This window comes from Juglans regia, chromosome 7 (genome assembly GCF_001411555.2).
Source record: "Juglans regia cultivar Chandler chromosome 7, Walnut 2.0, whole genome shotgun sequence".
Taxonomy (NCBI): Eukaryota; Viridiplantae; Streptophyta; class Magnoliopsida; order Fagales; family Juglandaceae; genus Juglans; species Juglans regia.
The window spans coordinates 4,524,940-4,541,285 of NC_049907.1; the positions used below are offsets into that span (position 1 = coordinate 4,524,940).

At 33.5% G+C, this 16,346-nt stretch overlaps 2 protein-coding genes and 1 pseudogene across 2 annotated transcripts; 2 read left to right on the plus strand and 1 right to left on the minus strand.

Annotated features, from left to right (window-relative positions):
* Window positions 1-91: 91 nt before the first annotated feature.
* On the plus strand, window positions 92-6,005 carry LOC109005518 (annotated as a pseudogene).
* A 1,003-nt stretch (window positions 6,006-7,008) lies between these two features.
* LOC109005521 (60S ribosomal protein L6, mitochondrial-like) lies at window positions 7,009-7,590 on the plus strand. Its single transcript, XM_018984496.2, has one exon. The coding sequence runs from the start codon at window positions 7,026-7,028 to the stop codon at window positions 7,335-7,337; it is 312 nt and encodes a 103-aa protein (XP_018840041.1). The 5' UTR covers window positions 7,009-7,025; the 3' UTR covers window positions 7,338-7,590.
* A 900-nt stretch (window positions 7,591-8,490) lies between these two features.
* LOC109005517 (ADP-ribosylation factor-like protein 2) lies at window positions 8,491-11,263 on the minus strand. The gene is made up of 5 exons (XM_018984492.2): window positions 11,019-11,263; window positions 10,800-10,910; window positions 9,987-10,149; window positions 9,416-9,496; window positions 8,491-8,819 (listed from the first exon to the last, which is right to left on the minus strand). The coding sequence occupies exons 1-5, from the start codon at window positions 11,081-11,083 to the stop codon at window positions 8,682-8,684; spliced, it is 558 nt and encodes a 185-aa protein (XP_018840037.1). The 5' UTR covers window positions 11,084-11,263; the 3' UTR covers window positions 8,491-8,681.
* Between the last annotated feature and the right edge of the window lie 5,083 nt (window positions 11,264-16,346).

The window sequence follows — 16,346 nt, forward strand, 5'->3', positions numbered from 1 at the left end:
CCTCTGCAGTGCATCTTCTTGAGCCGCTTGATCAAGCCTAGGTTCATCCCGCGTGCTGCATCTCTTGCCATGGTTTGAAGCCACTATCCGCATGTCCTCGTCTGCCCCTCAAGCCACTATTGTTCTGCGTAAGTTTCCAGAGCCTTCTTTGGAGTTGATGTGTCAGTTGGGTAATTTCAAGTAAAATTTTGAGATATTAATTTTGGTGTGAACTAACTGCAATACAACTCCTTTTAAGTGTAAAATATCAAAATTTAATATTGATACAAGAACTAAAACTTACTATATAATTAAGTGCTTCATTCATATTTTTGTTAAACAATCATTCACTTTAGCAACTTAATTATGTAGTTTGTGACACTTTATTATTAACTCCAAAATTTAGCTAAAAATATATGTATTACCGGAAACTAAAACCATTCAAGATATAACCTATATTGAATTTGTAAAATAATAATATAATATTATTTTTTTAATAATAATATTTTTAAAAACATTTATAACAACAACCATGAAAGTGTAAAACCAAGCGCCTCCTTCATCCCAAATAAAGAATACCGAATATATAATCTGTAGTAACAAAATAGTGGCTAAAAAATGACTTCTCGTATTCTTTTCCATACTATATTTTTTTTTCTTGGACGAATTCTTTTCTACCCTATTTTCTGCAATATAAAATAAATCAAGATGATTATAACTAATTTTAGGCTCCATAACGTTTTGAGGAAAAACCAATAAAATTCTCCGGTTCTTAATTTACTCTATTCTGGTATATGAAGAGTACCTTGAAGCACAATAGGGTTGACATCTCACATGTTCACGTGGTTGCGTTTGGGTAGTAGGTGTTCTTAAATATTCTGTGAATGGTAATAAAAAAATATTGATAAAATATTAAATAGTAATAAAAAATATGTGAAAATTAATAATAAAATAATGAATAACAGCGAAAAAAATTCAAGGAAAAAAAGTTTTGGATATTATTTTACAATAAAATAAGCTTTTGTCTGATGAACATTAACTCGTCAAGTATAACTTTTGCTACTAATTTATTGTAGCTCATTGTCTCACATGAGTAGTGGCTTTAGCTAATTCAATGCAGTAGATTTAACAAAAAAAAAAAAATGAACCATATTTTTGGCTTGACCAATGCTCAAGTGTAAGACTGAAAAGGTTTAAGCTCCATTTGGATATTGAACTAAATTGAGATGAGTTAAGTTCTATGTGAATAGTAGTGAATTGAGATGGTGGAGTGAGTTTGTGAGGTCCACCTAAAATGAGTTTACATGTATTTGGATATTAAGATGAGTTTTAGATGTATTTACGAGAAGTTAAAAAATGTTGAGAGTTCCACGTGTAAAGAGATTTTGAAATAAAATGAGTTTAGTAAGTTGAGAGTTAAGTATTTTGATATTAGAATCGATTTAAAATTATATTGAACTGAATTTATCTAAGTTCCAAATGGGGCCTTAAACTCATAAGGGATTGTTTGATTTTAGTGATGTCTGCCTCTGGGTTCTTTTGCTTCTGGAGAGACAAAAAAGCCATTTTTGTGCAGCTACTATTAGGGGTGTAACCGGTCCGGTTCGGTTCGGTTCGGTTTTGGACAAAATCTAGAACCGAACCGATATCTACTAATTTTGTATTTTTCAAAACTGATTACGCCCCGATTACCCTCTAAACCGATACCTCCGGTTTTACCGGTTTCCAGTCCAGTCCGGTCCGGTTTTCCGATTTTTTTTAAATGTAAAAAAAAAATATAATAAATTGTTACTTCTTATGATAAAATATTATTAATAATTTAATATATATATTATGTTTAAAGCATATGATCAATTAAATTTTCATCTTTAAAATTAAACTTTTATTTGATAAATTATAACAACATTATCTTATCTAAATTATATTAATAACATATGATCTAACAAATTATAAATGTTCATATTTAAGATTAACATTTTATGTTATAATTTATAAATTATAATATGAAATTATTTCATATATGATATATAATTATATATATTATATATATAAATTTAATATATAATTATATATTATATATATAAATATTTTGTATAATATATAAAATTAATTTATATATATTTTTTCCAACCAGGTCCGGTTCTGTCCGGTCCGGTCCGGTCCCGAAAACTACAAAACCGAAACTGGACCAGATTTGGCCGGTTTTCATAAAATAGGAACCAGTTCCAAATTGGACCGATTCAAAACCAGATCAATCAATCCAGTTCGGTTCGGTCCGAACCGATTTACCAATTTTTCGATTTAAATTTACACCTCTAACTACTATACACTGAACACTAAAACGTTCAGGGAATATATGGCATTGTTTTAGTGTATTTATTCTCTTTCAGTTTTTTAAAACTCACTTGGTATCTCTTTCTTTTTCCCAAATAAATTACGTTTTTCCTTCATTTTGAGAATTGTCAAGATCACCGCAACACAGGCAAGGCCCAATTCGAGGCCCAAGCCCAATATTTATATAGAAACATTCCTTCTAGCAGCGTTTAATTGACAAGTGTACAAACTACTAGGACAAAAGAAAAAGGAAGCTCCTTTCCACTCTCTACGGCCAAGTCTTGGAGTACTCAAAAGTCAAAAGCCCCATCTCTTGAAGAGGAGCGTGAAAGAAAAGAAGATACAAGAAGATGTTTACCAACAGTTCCGCATTTACGGTACATTTCTTGCACCGTACAACATTCCGCATAAGTGTCGTACAATATTGTCTATTCGTAGCTTCTATAAAGATACGACAAACTCTTTTGTTACGATGATTATTATTCTTTACGCTAACGTTTTCCTGATTTCAAAATGGTCGGATTAGCCAGAGACTAAAGGCTGTTACTTTTTTTTCTTTTTCTTTTGTTGAGGGCCGGGGGTTAGTGGGTTATAAGATAATTTTGGGTTCATATTCGATGGCTCGCTGACAAATTTTAACGGAGATGGGATATGAGTTCACTATAAAGGTATGGTCATATTATTGAAAAAAAAAGCTTTCTTTATCTGGGATGGAGCCTGTTAGAATATTTAATGAACTGAATAAATTTATTCTTCCATATCTTGTAAACTTGAGCAATGAGCATGGTACAAACCAGTTTCCTACGTTTTGATCCTGTCTCTTAATTTATTCTTCCTTCCATTCAGTTAAGTAATCGATAAATTGAGTTGATTTAACAGAGCTTCACAAGATTAACTGGGCTTGTGAATTAGAGTGCAGGCATAGATGAGAAAGTTATTAGGAGGGAAAAGCCAGCAGATTTGGTAATGGCTCTAGTTGAAGTGAAGGTATATTTAATTGTTAGCTCTGTTGAACCTCTAGGAATTGGAGCTCAATTTTAATTTTATGCATCTGTGTGCATATATTTTATCTGTTGGCGATTTATTGTTCACAACTCTCATTAAGTACATATTTAGAGTGTCACACGACAAGAACACTAGTTTTTACTTTTATGCATTATTCGCTCGAGCGGCGTATTATGCGCTCTTCGAGCAAACTCTCTGTCTGAGCTTTGCTCGAGCGAAGTGTTGAGCACGTGTCGAGCACGTGTCGAGCAAACTCTCTCTATACGCTTTACTCGAGCAGCATCCTGTCGAGCGAGTGTCTAGGGAATTTTCTGTCTAGCGCTTTTTCTGATAGCCCCCGTAACTTATCATGGGAAAGTCATTTGTTCCCCATCTTTCTATGATTTTGGGCACATTATTTCTGTTATATACTTGGATGATGATAATTTTCATTGAACCTTCTTATTCTGATTTTCTTCTTAGGCAGATGCCATTGTATCCAGGCTCAAAAGTACCGCTCAATTTGATGTGGAGGCTCATTCAACACTGTTGATAACTGCAGATAGAGTATGCCTTGATTCCCCTTTAGCTACTACCTTTTGATAATTTAACTGATTTTAGCATAAACTAGATCCTTCTACTCTCTCTCAGGTAATACCTGAGCAACTGGTTTTCTTATTTTTCTGGGCCTGGATTGCCCATAAGTGACAGCTCTAGTAATTGATGAATCTACCTCCTTTTAAGAGTCGAATGGGGACCAGGTCTTTGACACCTACATACTTGAGTTGCAATGCAATTGAACTTGCAGTGAGCATGTCTCAAGCCTATTCTCCCTGTCTTGTTCATGCAGTTTGTCTTGCCAAATTTTATTGGTTTTTCATCCATAATCTTCTTGATAAGTTTTAATCATAAATCCTACTTCTAACTGCCCATTTGTTTTCAAAAACAATTAAAACTTTAAGGGGTTATAATCACCATATAAAGTTTATCTGGTGGACAATCTTCTCCAAGTCCATCGAGTAAAGGCTTCCAAGTTACAAGAATGTATAATAATCCAGGCAATGGATTTTTCCTTGATCCCATGCAAGATTGACACTTTGAACATATTTTTATCGCATTTACACACAACCTACTGGGTTTTGGGCTGGCATATTCATCTTGTTCCTCACAGCATTTACATCCTTCGCTTTTTATGATTATGAAGATGCCCCCTACTATTTATAGAGCCTCTTTCACTTCAGTATTTTTGGCATGTAGAGATCATTCAAGGTTATTTCTTACTGCTCCATCCAATTGATTTTGAGGTGGTGGTATATGAAGGGATAATCAGAGAAAAACCATCCAGCAAGGAAGAAGCGCGGGAATTTATCAAAGGTTTTCTTAATGCGCTTCACTCTTACCATTTCTCATTCAAAAGTTGAGCTGGATTTGATTGATGGTCACATCCCTGTGGGTTGCAGGATATTCTGGCGGTCAAGCAGAGGTGGTAGGATCTGTTCTTGTAACCATTCTTAAGACTGGAAAAAGAAGAGGTGGATGGGATAGAGCCGAGGTAATGGTTTCTGGCACTTTTATTTGGATTTGCTCTTCCTGACGAGTGAATATTACATGATTTTAAGCCCACCTAATCTCAGGACATGTTAAAAATGTATTTATCTACGTATGAAAAGAGTATTTGCTGCTGTTTTACATCATATCTCCTTTTCTTTACTCAATTTCGATCAGATTCACCTGGGGTTTTGTTATTGTAATAAATTCCGTTAATGTTTGGCATATGGAGATCTAAATGTTAGCATGTCTTTTCACTTCCCTTTAGAAGTAACCTTGTAAATTAGCTTTGGGAATTAATATTTTTCTGCATGGTGATATAGGTTTATTTTTATAGCATACCTGATGAGGTCATTGATAGCCTGGTAAAATTCTTAAGATCCATATTCTCTTTGCTATTTGATATTTTTTGCCAGGAATCTTTCTTTGCAAATACCGTTTATTAACTTCTTCCTTGACTTCTTTGTTGACGAATGAGCTGCGCTCAGATCAACAAGGGATTTACACTCAATGTTGCTAGAGGTTTGATGCTGGAACATCCAATGACATTGCCTTTTGTGGAAGCAATGGTCAGCAGAGCTTCCTGTGTCTCTCTCTCTCTCTATTAGTCTCTCACATACACACATGCCCACACTTTGGAGGAGCTAGTTTTAGGCACCACACTATTGTGGATGGCACCCAGAGTATTCAAGTCTTTCTGGCACTTAAGCCACTCGAAAGAACTCACCTGACTGGTGATCCACATCCCCAGTTAAAACCTTCTTCCTTATGCTCATCAAAGAGTTCTAAAATTCTACTTTATATTTCTGGTGTTCTAACAAACGGAGCTTCTGCCACACTCTCTCTATCAAGCATTGGCATGTTAACTCTTAACCAATGTTGTTGATTTGGACCATATTATGGTTTTGTTTGGTCTATCAAGGGGGCTGAAACTGCTTTGCATTTCTTCTTGAGTCGATTATAACATGCGAAAGCTACTATACATTAATTAATTTTTCTTGTCACTTGCTAGGAGTTGTTGTCTTCCTCCAATTCCTGTGACATAAGCTCTGGTTTGATATTTGGCAGGTGGGGAAAACTGATACCGTTATGGGACTTCCTAAAGCTCTCACAGAAAAATGCATACTCGAAGCCCTATAGTTGTAGTGGCCATAGATTCTCTGTCAAAACCCCTCGTGGGATGGAGCTGAATCTGTAATGTTTTCTACCAGCATTTCAAAGTGGTCTTCAAACCCTGTTCTGATACAAAACTACAGATTGTTTGGTCATCAATTTTTAATCTAAACTTATAGTTGAACTTTCAACTTTGTTTTTTCTTTTCCAAATCAGTTGAACTTTCAACTTGAACCCACAGTATGTCTTATGTTTCCTGTTCACAAGGCTATGGGCTAAGCCTAACTTCAGGAAATGTATGACTATCTAATCTTACTCATTAAAAAAAAAATGTATGACTATATCTGTTGAGAAGTGACTTGAATCATGTTGATAAAATACCTCTTCAATTTGATTGCTCGAGCGACGTCTTAACCCATGAGTTCGCTCAACACCCGCTCGACATTCAGCTCGAACTGGATTCACTCGACACTCACTCAACAGTCAGCTCGAGCGGGATGTCAACCCGAGACTTTGCTCAACACCCACTCAACATATAGCTTGAGCGGGACACTAACCCTAATTGTATGTTGAGCGGGACACTAACCCTAATGTTCGCTCTAGTGCTGCTCAACTTTCGCAAGAGCGAATATTTTTTTTAGGGCTCTATGCCATTTAACTATATATATATACATGTTATTCATTTGTATATTACTTTTGGGTAAAGCAGTCGTATATTAAAGAAAGAGTTAGAATCCTTTTGCTAACGGTCCTGAGAATTCATTAATTGTATTGGGACTTTAGGATTGTGAGGATTATGTTGTTGATCTCTTGTACTCCACCTTCGTTGGTAGTGAATTCATTCCGATCGACCTCGCCAGTGAACGTAGGCTCACATTAAGTCGAACCACTTAAATCTTAGTGTTATTTATGTGATTGTAGTATTTTCTTATTGTTTTTGTTTCTGCTGCGATACTTCAAATTTACATTTTGTGGTTCCTGTGGTTTTTTATTTCTGTTTAAACTTTTTTGCTGGCACCACTTGTTTATCTCGTGAAGAATTCAGGTGATCATTAATCAGTTTATTCATGGTGGAAGCCAAATTTTTTCGCTTTCTTAAGATTGTTGGTGTTGGGTACAAAGCTAGAGCTGAAGCTGAAGGACGCCTCTTGTTTCTCAAATTGGGATACAGTCATGAGGTTGAACTAACTGTCCCTCCGGCTGTCCATGTTTTCTGCTTCAAGAACAATGTAGTTTGTTGCACTGGAATTGATAAACAGAAAGTACACCAGTTTGCTGCTGCCGTTTGCAGCTGTAAGCCGCCCGAGGTGTACAAGGGCAAGGGTATTATGTATGTTGATGAAGTAATCAAGAAGAAGCAAGGAAAGAAATCAAAATGATTGCAATCAGGATAAGTTATATATTGGAGAATGTTTTAGATGAACTCATGGATGGACATTCCAAGCCTCGTTTTGTCAAGATGAGTTTGCCTGTGTCCCCAAATCAGACAATTCTTGCAGCATGGTGCTTTTTAAACTGGTAGTGAGAGTTATGTAATAGCTGATCCAATTTTATCTGAATCAGTTTGGGATTTTTACCATAATAAGATACTAAATTGTTCCATGAGTTTCGGTGCAAGTGTTCTCGAAGAAAAGCAAGACTAATCTTTGATCTTTTTGTCATCTAGAGTATAGAACCAACATCTCTTTTTTAACTGGATGAGCAGGTATAGCCAAACCCTCTTTAACCTCTCCAGGCTAGAGAAATCGGTAATTTATAGATGTTTTCTCCCCTTACCCGTGCAAGTGAAATTCATTTATTTGCAATCTACGAGCTTTAATCTCTAAGGTGAGGTTTGGATAATGACTTGAAATGAGATGAGTTGAGATGGGATGAAAGTTGAATAAAATATTATTAGAATATTATTTAATATTATTATTATTTTGAGATTTGAAAATGTTGAATTGTTTATTATATTTTATGTGAAAATTTAAAAAATTTATAATGATTAGATGAGTTGAGATCAACTCTGTATCCAAACAGAGTAAGTCTAGCCCTTGCATGTGTTTAAAGGTCTGGTACTGTGCCTAAGAGCATCCTCATTGGCTTGTCCAAATGAGAAGGATAGTCAAAATTTGGATAATTTATGCCAAAAAGACTTCACATTAGATTGGATATATCTAAAATAATTTAGATTTCAACTACAGTGCTTTGCCAAAAATAGAAGACTATTATTGGTTCATTAAACATTAAAATACTAGTTTCTCACTCCAAGTAAAAATACTATTTGGTTTGTAATTAAGAAATTTAGATGAGTTTAATTAAATATTTTTTGTTATTAGCATTAAATAACTTTTGAAAATATGATTTTTTTAATATTAATTTAATTAGAATATAATTATTATTAATATTTAATTGATAGAACTATAAAATATGATAAAAATAAATTAAATAAAAAAAATATTAAATTAATAATATTTTATTATTATATATAGAGTAAATAGATCATATTTAAATGGAGACAAATGCAAAAAGTGTGCTATATTTTGAAGATGAGACCAAAGATGCTAAAGCATCGGAAAATGCAGGCTTTCAATTATAAATTGAAGATCTGACAAATGTTCCCTCAAAAAACCCAAATGCTAGTTTGGAGACTCTGGTAACGAGTGCATCACACAGATACACAAAGCTCTCATTAAACAGAAAATCTGCTAAAAGCAAGTCCATTGTAGCTGCCGTAGGCATCAGTCAAGCACATAGATTCGAGAGGCTATGTCCTGGACCAACCAATCAAATCCGTCAAGCAGCCCCTCACCAGTGTATGCACTGCATCCCACAATGTTCCAGTGCCGGGTTTTGTCCATGGCTTCCAAGTTCAGTACCTGTGTAAGTAATTATAACATAACCATTTCAAGATATTAGACGTTAGCAATATCGTAGAAAAAATAAACTAATCAAATATGTTTGGATAAATGCCATTCGTTTGAATAGAACAATAACCTCTACATGAAAAAGAGTGATACAAATACCATTCTGTTGAAAGAACGATCACAAAAGCATTGATACAAGCTATATACCGTATAATGCACCACAGGCGGGGATCGATAATATTGAAAACTGATACAGACTCGAATTCATGACCGACATAAAGATGTCCAGAATAGAAGTATTTATACATGAAGTCCATGCTCAGATGTCAGATGTCGATTAAAAAGAGTGAAAAACTGAGTGCATGCAATATTTTGACACGTCAATCTTTCAAGACAGAAACTGATATTACAAAACAAGTTTCACCATGATATAGCATCTCTACAGAAGCCTGTGCCAAAGTAGGAGACAATTCATAGCTCTAACACAACAAAACACAGAATACCAAAAAATAAAAAATAAATCAAGTCTCCAACACTTCATTTGAATTCTAACAAGGACCATTTTTCAATAACACGAACAAGAACCTTTTTTAAGCTAGCAGCCTTACCTTAGCAATTTCCTCTGGGGTAAGGGCACCTTTTATATCTTGCTTATTCGCTAGTATCAGTAAAGATGATCCTGAAAGCCTCTGTCAGATGTATACAAGTTAGCATTTTACTACAACTTGAAACGGAACGGGGACACCAGGGGGGCAGAGAAACCCACATTATTCTTGTAAGACTTTCAATTTTCATGAAGCATTCCAAAATAATTGTTATGAATCAATGTTTTAAAGTGTACTTGGGCCTTCAAGTATATGTAACTGAAAATAAAAATTTACAGAAGAGAATTTTGGAGTTTCCATGAACAAATTTGGCGGCACATTCTTCTAGTTCAACCAATCAAATTAAGACACGAGCATACATACTCAAAAGTAAGATTGAGTGGCCAAGTAAGTGGATGGAAAGAAAGAGAGAAACACGGTTCTTTTATTCAATCTAATGATAGATTGATGAAAAAAACTAACAAATGAGGAGCAAGCCAATGAACAAAAGCATGGAAGATGGATAAGTGACAGCTCCTAGTGACTGACTTGCATTTCACACAAGTACAGAGAAAAATCGATATGGGTTTTGAACCTCTTCTTTCAAAAGATTGTCCAGTTCCATTTTGCAGTCATCTAACCGTCTAAGATCCGAACTGTCAACCACCCATACTAAACCATCAGTTTCCTCGAAGTAGTTCCTCCAGTAAGATCTTATGGTTTTTTGGCCGCCAACATCCCAAATGTTAAGAGTATACCTGCCAAAGTCATATTAAGTGGAACTTCAATTGTAATAAAACAAAAAATTTCCAAATTCCCCTCGAATCAAGTTTTAATCAAATGAAGCAGTAAGCACCAAGGGCCAAGAACAGCTGTCAATAAAATAAAGAGTGATGCTAGGCTGCCACTCAGCAGTGACCGCTGGACATGCCGCCTAGGCAAAAATCTTCTTTTTTATTTTTTTCCCTTTTACATTTTTTTTAACATCTTTAAACATTTTTAAAAAATTAAAAAAAAATATCAATACAGTAATAGTCAGTCCTTAAAAAGTAATTAAAAAATAAATTAAATACATTAGCAGTCAAAATGAGATAACATACTATCATTATTCTAAAATAAATCCCTCAACTTGTTAACTCTTCCATGAATTTAAAGAAATATTGCTGTTATTACATATCTTTTCCGAGGTATTCAGACATGACCACACCATTATGCACAAAAAAAATCATATAAAACCCCTCTTAAAATTCATTTCCGTATATTGCAGAGATTTATGAGCAACGAAGGGCAGCAGAGAAAGCATTATATTGAAATGCCCACTACCTGTATGATAGATTGCCCCATTGGCAAAATTTATAAGCAGAAAGACGGATACATATACTGAATTTTATCAGTTTGAAAGGCTTACTTTTGGTAAGTGAGGGTCTTGATGTTGAAGCCCAGTGTGGGACTGATTACGCTGGTATCCTCGCCATTGATCTTCAACACAATCGTAGTCTTACCGGAATTATCAAGCCCACTGCGAAGGAGAGTTCAACATTTGGTGTATGTGTATGTATGTCAGAGAGGGAGAGAGAGAACAGACGGAAAAAAAAAAGTCAGAAAGAGAGATTGGTGGTTTACATACACCATGAGTATACGCATTTCTTTCTCTTTCCTCTTGATTTTTCGAATTATACTGAGAAGCCCCATGTTTTCGGCCTCGCTCTCCAACTCCAAATCAAGCAAACCGGCGAAACCAGATTCAGTGAGACCTCCCTATTCCTTTCGTTCTTTCCTTAAAAAAAAAATAAAGAGAAATGTTTAGATCCGAGAATATTACTATCTCACAAATCCACCTGACCCAGCCAGTCTTCTGCAATACTTTTAATCGCACCATCCAGCCCCAGGCCAAGAAGCATTTAATCCGCGCAACCAAACAGTTATTTTTATTATAAAATATATCTAACGAATATCATAAAATCATATTAATTTATATATTTATTTTTATGTAATCTTTTTATATTTGTAATAATTCTCTAATTATAATATATGTAATTATATTATCAAGACCTGTGCAGATTTTTAAATTCTAAATTTGTAATTATCATTACTTATGTTATTAATTCAAATATAAAATCATTGAAATATATCAACGTATAATTTTACTATATGGATTATCCTTACCCAAGAATACCAATCAATTTTTAATATATAGAGACTAATATTAAAATTTAGATCAGTTACCCCTTCTGGGAGGCGGGGGAAGATCCCAAAGGCATTAAAATTATTAGGCCCAGTATCATTTCCTGCACCTATTATTATAGTTACTGAATGGGCTGCAAGCCCATAAAACATGTAACTAAATGGGTTTCATAACAGCAAATTTCTCTTAAAAAATTATATACTTAAAACAATCTTACAATTTTTTATTACTTTATTTTAAATAAATGATATTTTTATAAGTCTATCTATTCCCAATCTCCAGTAATAAAAAATAAAAAGTCGATCCATTTATAATCTTCTATTGGTTGCATTAATGAATCAGCCAATTAGAAATGATAATAGAATGTTTAAGTTATTAGAAAAAGTTCTATGGTACACATAAATATAATGTACCATGTAATTATCTTATTTCCTCTTTAAGGGAGAAAGAAAATTAAGGGACCCATGAATATTCGCAAAACTACCACTATTGTTAATCAGGATAAAAAAATTCGTAAACAAAAATTAAAATTAATTTTTCATAAGGTGGTGCTTGCATTAATTGATTGTGAAATTAATTATAAAAGAGTTGTAGGTATATCATACGATTCCAAATAAAAATAGAAAATTGAAGAAAGTCAAGAAAATAGAAAAACGTACCTCATAGCACAACTTGCATTTTTTTTTTTTTCAAATAACTCCCTCAACCTTTTTATTTTAGCGATCAATTACTACTTAAAATTTCTCAATTCTCAATTGATTCACTTTCCCTATTGCGTGGCTTTGTGTTTTAATTGCAATTTCAATTATGCACCACGATGTTTTTAATTAAAAAATCAAACACAAAAAAAAAATGATGAACAATTAGGCTATCTATTAACAAAAAATATCAATATTTTTCAGATTTTAACTAATAATAAAATCAATATTGTAAACTTAACAATAATAAATATGAGCATATGTTCAGAATTACAATCCCAACAATAAAAATATAAACATATTGAAAAATACCAATATTACAACCCAATAATAATAAAATTATAATTTTGAAATAAAATTTAAATGGGTTATTGTAGATTGATTTTGGGTTAAGTAGGTTGACCATTTATTAATTGTGTCTTAACGGGTCAATTTGTTTTGGCCCAATCGAACTCATTTATATCAAATTCAAACTTACTAATTTTGTATCGTATTCGTATTGAATTAACGAATTATGTTATATATTGTCACCTCTAATGTGGATGAGTCAGGAGGGGTCGGGGGTTTTTGGCCCAAAAATTGATACCCCACCTAGGTGGGGATGGTGTGTGGCCGTGAGGGTAGGCGCCACGGTTAACCGTGGTATTAATTTGGACTGTAAGTTACCATAAATGACACCGATACAATCAATTCTGTGAAAACATTATCCACAATTTGCAATGCCCACATCGTGAACTAAAAGAAATCAGACAAAAGAAGTCCATCGCCTTCAGATCGTCAGGTCCAAAAGAGATCCAAAGACACAAGAAAAGAATGGGGGGCAAGGGATACAAAGCATGGGTTCGGTACGTAGAAAAGGCAATAATATTAGAAGGAGAAGACTAGCAAAGCTAGCTAGATTCGAGCCAATGATTGTATTTATTGTACTATACTACTCCTGGCGTTGCTTTTGGACAAACTGCATGGCATGTCGGTGTGCATGCTTTAATTTTTTAAAAATGATTTACACAATATTTTTATACAATACATTTCATAACAATGTATTAAAGGAGTATTTTTATAAATTTTCTACCTCTCTGATCGTCTTCCTTCCATAAGCCTTGAGAAATCAGTTCCCTAAGATGCACTTATTAACTTCTTGTTCAAAAATAAAAGCGTAGGTACGCACATATATATATATATATATATATATATATATATATACACGCACATTATCACAAATATTAATCTGAGTTGGCATTATAATTGGTAGAGGACTAGTTAGTAATTACTTAGTTACTAATTTTAGTTACTAACTTTATTTTTATTTTCACTTTAATTACTCTTTCTGTATAAATATTGTACACTCTCTCTTTGTAAAGTTAAGTTTGAATAAAAGAATTACATATTCCCTCTTTTAAGTCTTTCCAAGATTTGCTCAATTTTTTTATGGTATCATAGCGGATACCTTAGGGTTTCGATTTTGTCTGTTGTTAAATGGCTTCGATGGCCTCTGTCTCATTAAAGGTTGAAGATTCAAGTACATACCATTTACAAAATGGGGATTCCCATGCTAGTATCTAAGGTGCTTATAGGAGACAACTATCACAGCTGGTGTAGATCGATGGAGATGGTTTTGAAGGCCAAAAATAAGATGAGGTTCATCAATGGAGCAATTGTTCAGTCAATTGATACAGACTGCCTATATGTTGTAGGGCTGTACAGAAATCGATGAAATCGGCCATCATCGATGTGAACCAGCCGCCAAAGTCTAGAACTGGCCAAAACCAACAGAGAACTGATCGACTTGCAGTAGGAAATTGATGAAACCAATATCGATCGATTCAGTCCCAGCTTGAACTAGGTTGAAACAGCCCAACCAGTTGATACAATATATATATATATATATATATTAGGTAAAACGATATCGTTTCACTTAAGTTAAACAGTGTCATTTTACACATACTGTTTAAGAAAAGAAAATTTGAAATCAAACGACGCCGTCGTTTGAATTTAGGGTTTAATACCCCCTCCCTTCACTCTTCTTCTCTCGATTCTTCATTTCTCTCAGACTCTCTCTCTCATCTCTCACACAGCGCCATCTGTCACAAATCTCTCTCCTTTCTCACACAGTGCCACCAATCTTTCTCTATCTCTCTCATCGCACCTCCCATCTCTCTCTCTCTCTCATCGCAACACACATGTCACGCCACCAATGTCTCTCTCTTTCTCTCTCATCTCAACCTTTATTCTCTCAGTTTTCTCTCTCACCGTGCCTAGTGGCAGAACCAATAATTTTTTTGAGGGGGGCAAATTTTCTATCGTGTGATACATTTATATAAAATAAAAAAGATATTAAAAATTCAGAAAACATAACTGTATATAAAATTAAATCTCGATAATTTGCTACATACGTGTAAAAATAAAACTCTAAAACACAACTTAATATACGTTGCAGATTTATGATGATGATATTTCATGGAATAATATTCATTCATTATTACTTTTGTTATGAAATATGTAGAATTTATTTTTTTCATAAAATCTATCAAGTGACAATATTTCATTCTAGTGTGTAATCTAGTTTATTAAGTTTAATTTAGATATTTTCGTGTCACCTTAAACATATAATAATATAATTGATATCTTAAATAAATTTTTTCTTACTCAATGAAGTCTAGAGGATAAAATCTATCAACTATTTTTCATATAGATCATCAATTTGAAATGATTTTTCTTGTATTTTCACTTTGGATTCCATATTAATAAGCATAATATTGTATTACAAAAAAATTTTGAGATCCATATTAATAAATTTATTATTTATTCTAAACTTAGTTTAAATGAATCTTAGTGAAGCCACATCCTTGAAAATAGAAAATATATAGAAATTATACAAAATTTTGGTACTATAAGAAAAAATTGGAGAGATGCATTTCTAGGTATATTGCAATTTTAAAAAATTATAGAGAGCATATGGTGATTATAAATTTTCTTTTTGGCGGTGGGGAGTGGGCATTCTCTATACTTATAGAATTATAAATGAAATGCAGGGGGATTTTGAAATTTCAAAAAACATTTCAATGTGGGTCTGCCAATGATTGCGCCACCGACGGGACATCGATGAACAGACTAGAATCACACCGAAACCAAGCATGTCGGTTTTCTCCCACTTAATCAGTCGGTTTTAAACATATATGAAACTAGTCAGTTTGGTTTTGGTTTTGGATCGAAACTGAACCGCATATGTCGGTTTTCACCCCTAATATGTTGTGTGGGAACCTTGTAATAGCATGGTGCTTTCGTGGATCTTGAATTTGGTATTTAAAGACATTGGAGAAACCATCATTTATGCAAAAACAACAAAAGAGATATGGGAAGATTTACGAAAACAATTCTGCCAAGGAAATGAGCCAAGATCAATCTTAAAATTGCATAAAAAGCTTTCTTCTCTAACTCAAGATCAAAACTTAATGAGTATTTACTATTGAAAATTCAAATGTTTCTAGATGAATTGTTGAATTGCAATTAAATACCTAACTGCACATGTGGAGCATATAGAAACTATAGTTGTGGTGCTACACATGTTTTTGGAGTATCGGCAGTGTCAATACATTATCAGGTTTCGTATGAGATTAAATGAGGAATTTTTTTGAATTTCTTACTAAGTGTCAACTCTGTATCTGATTCAAATTATAATCTTTGACATAATAGGCCGTTAGGTCATTCATCATCATCTAGATTGTTTGTTGTTGATAAATCCATTTCAAATATTGTTTCTTAGAATAAAGTTGTATATAAAAATCATTGTACTATGTGCCTTTTTGCAAAAGTACATAACGTCTATATTTTTTTGACTCATTCATATAAAAAATAATACTACTTCTCTCAATGATAGGTTATGATAATTTTTTTTATTTAGTGACTAAAAAAATATTTTATTTAATGATGTTGTAAATTTTTTTAAAAATATAAAAAAATGTATAAAAAAAAAAGACGTTTAACATTCTCGAATTAACAATTTGTCAAACTACACTCTCGATAGTCTATAGGGTGTAGGACGACTGATCTTCGTATAAATCTACTTCTTCCT

Excerpts from the sequence above, each read along its gene's own strand:
- LOC109005521 (XM_018984496.2), top strand. The coding sequence starts at position 7,026 with ATGGTGGAAGCCAAATTTTTTCGCTTTCTTAAGATTGTTGGTGTTGGG.
- LOC109005517 (XM_018984492.2), bottom strand. The coding sequence starts at position 11,083 with ATGGGGCTTCTCAGTATAATTCGAAAAATCAAGAGGAAAGAGAAAGAA. Across the intron at positions 9,497-9,986 it reads ACAATCTTTTGAAAGAAGAG|AGGCTTTCAGGATCATCTTT; the intron begins GTTCAAAACCCA and ends TACATCTGACAG. Across the intron at positions 8,820-9,415 it reads CCCCAGAGGAAATTGCTAAG|GTACTGAACTTGGAAGCCAT; the intron begins GTAAGGCTGCTA and ends TTACTTACACAG.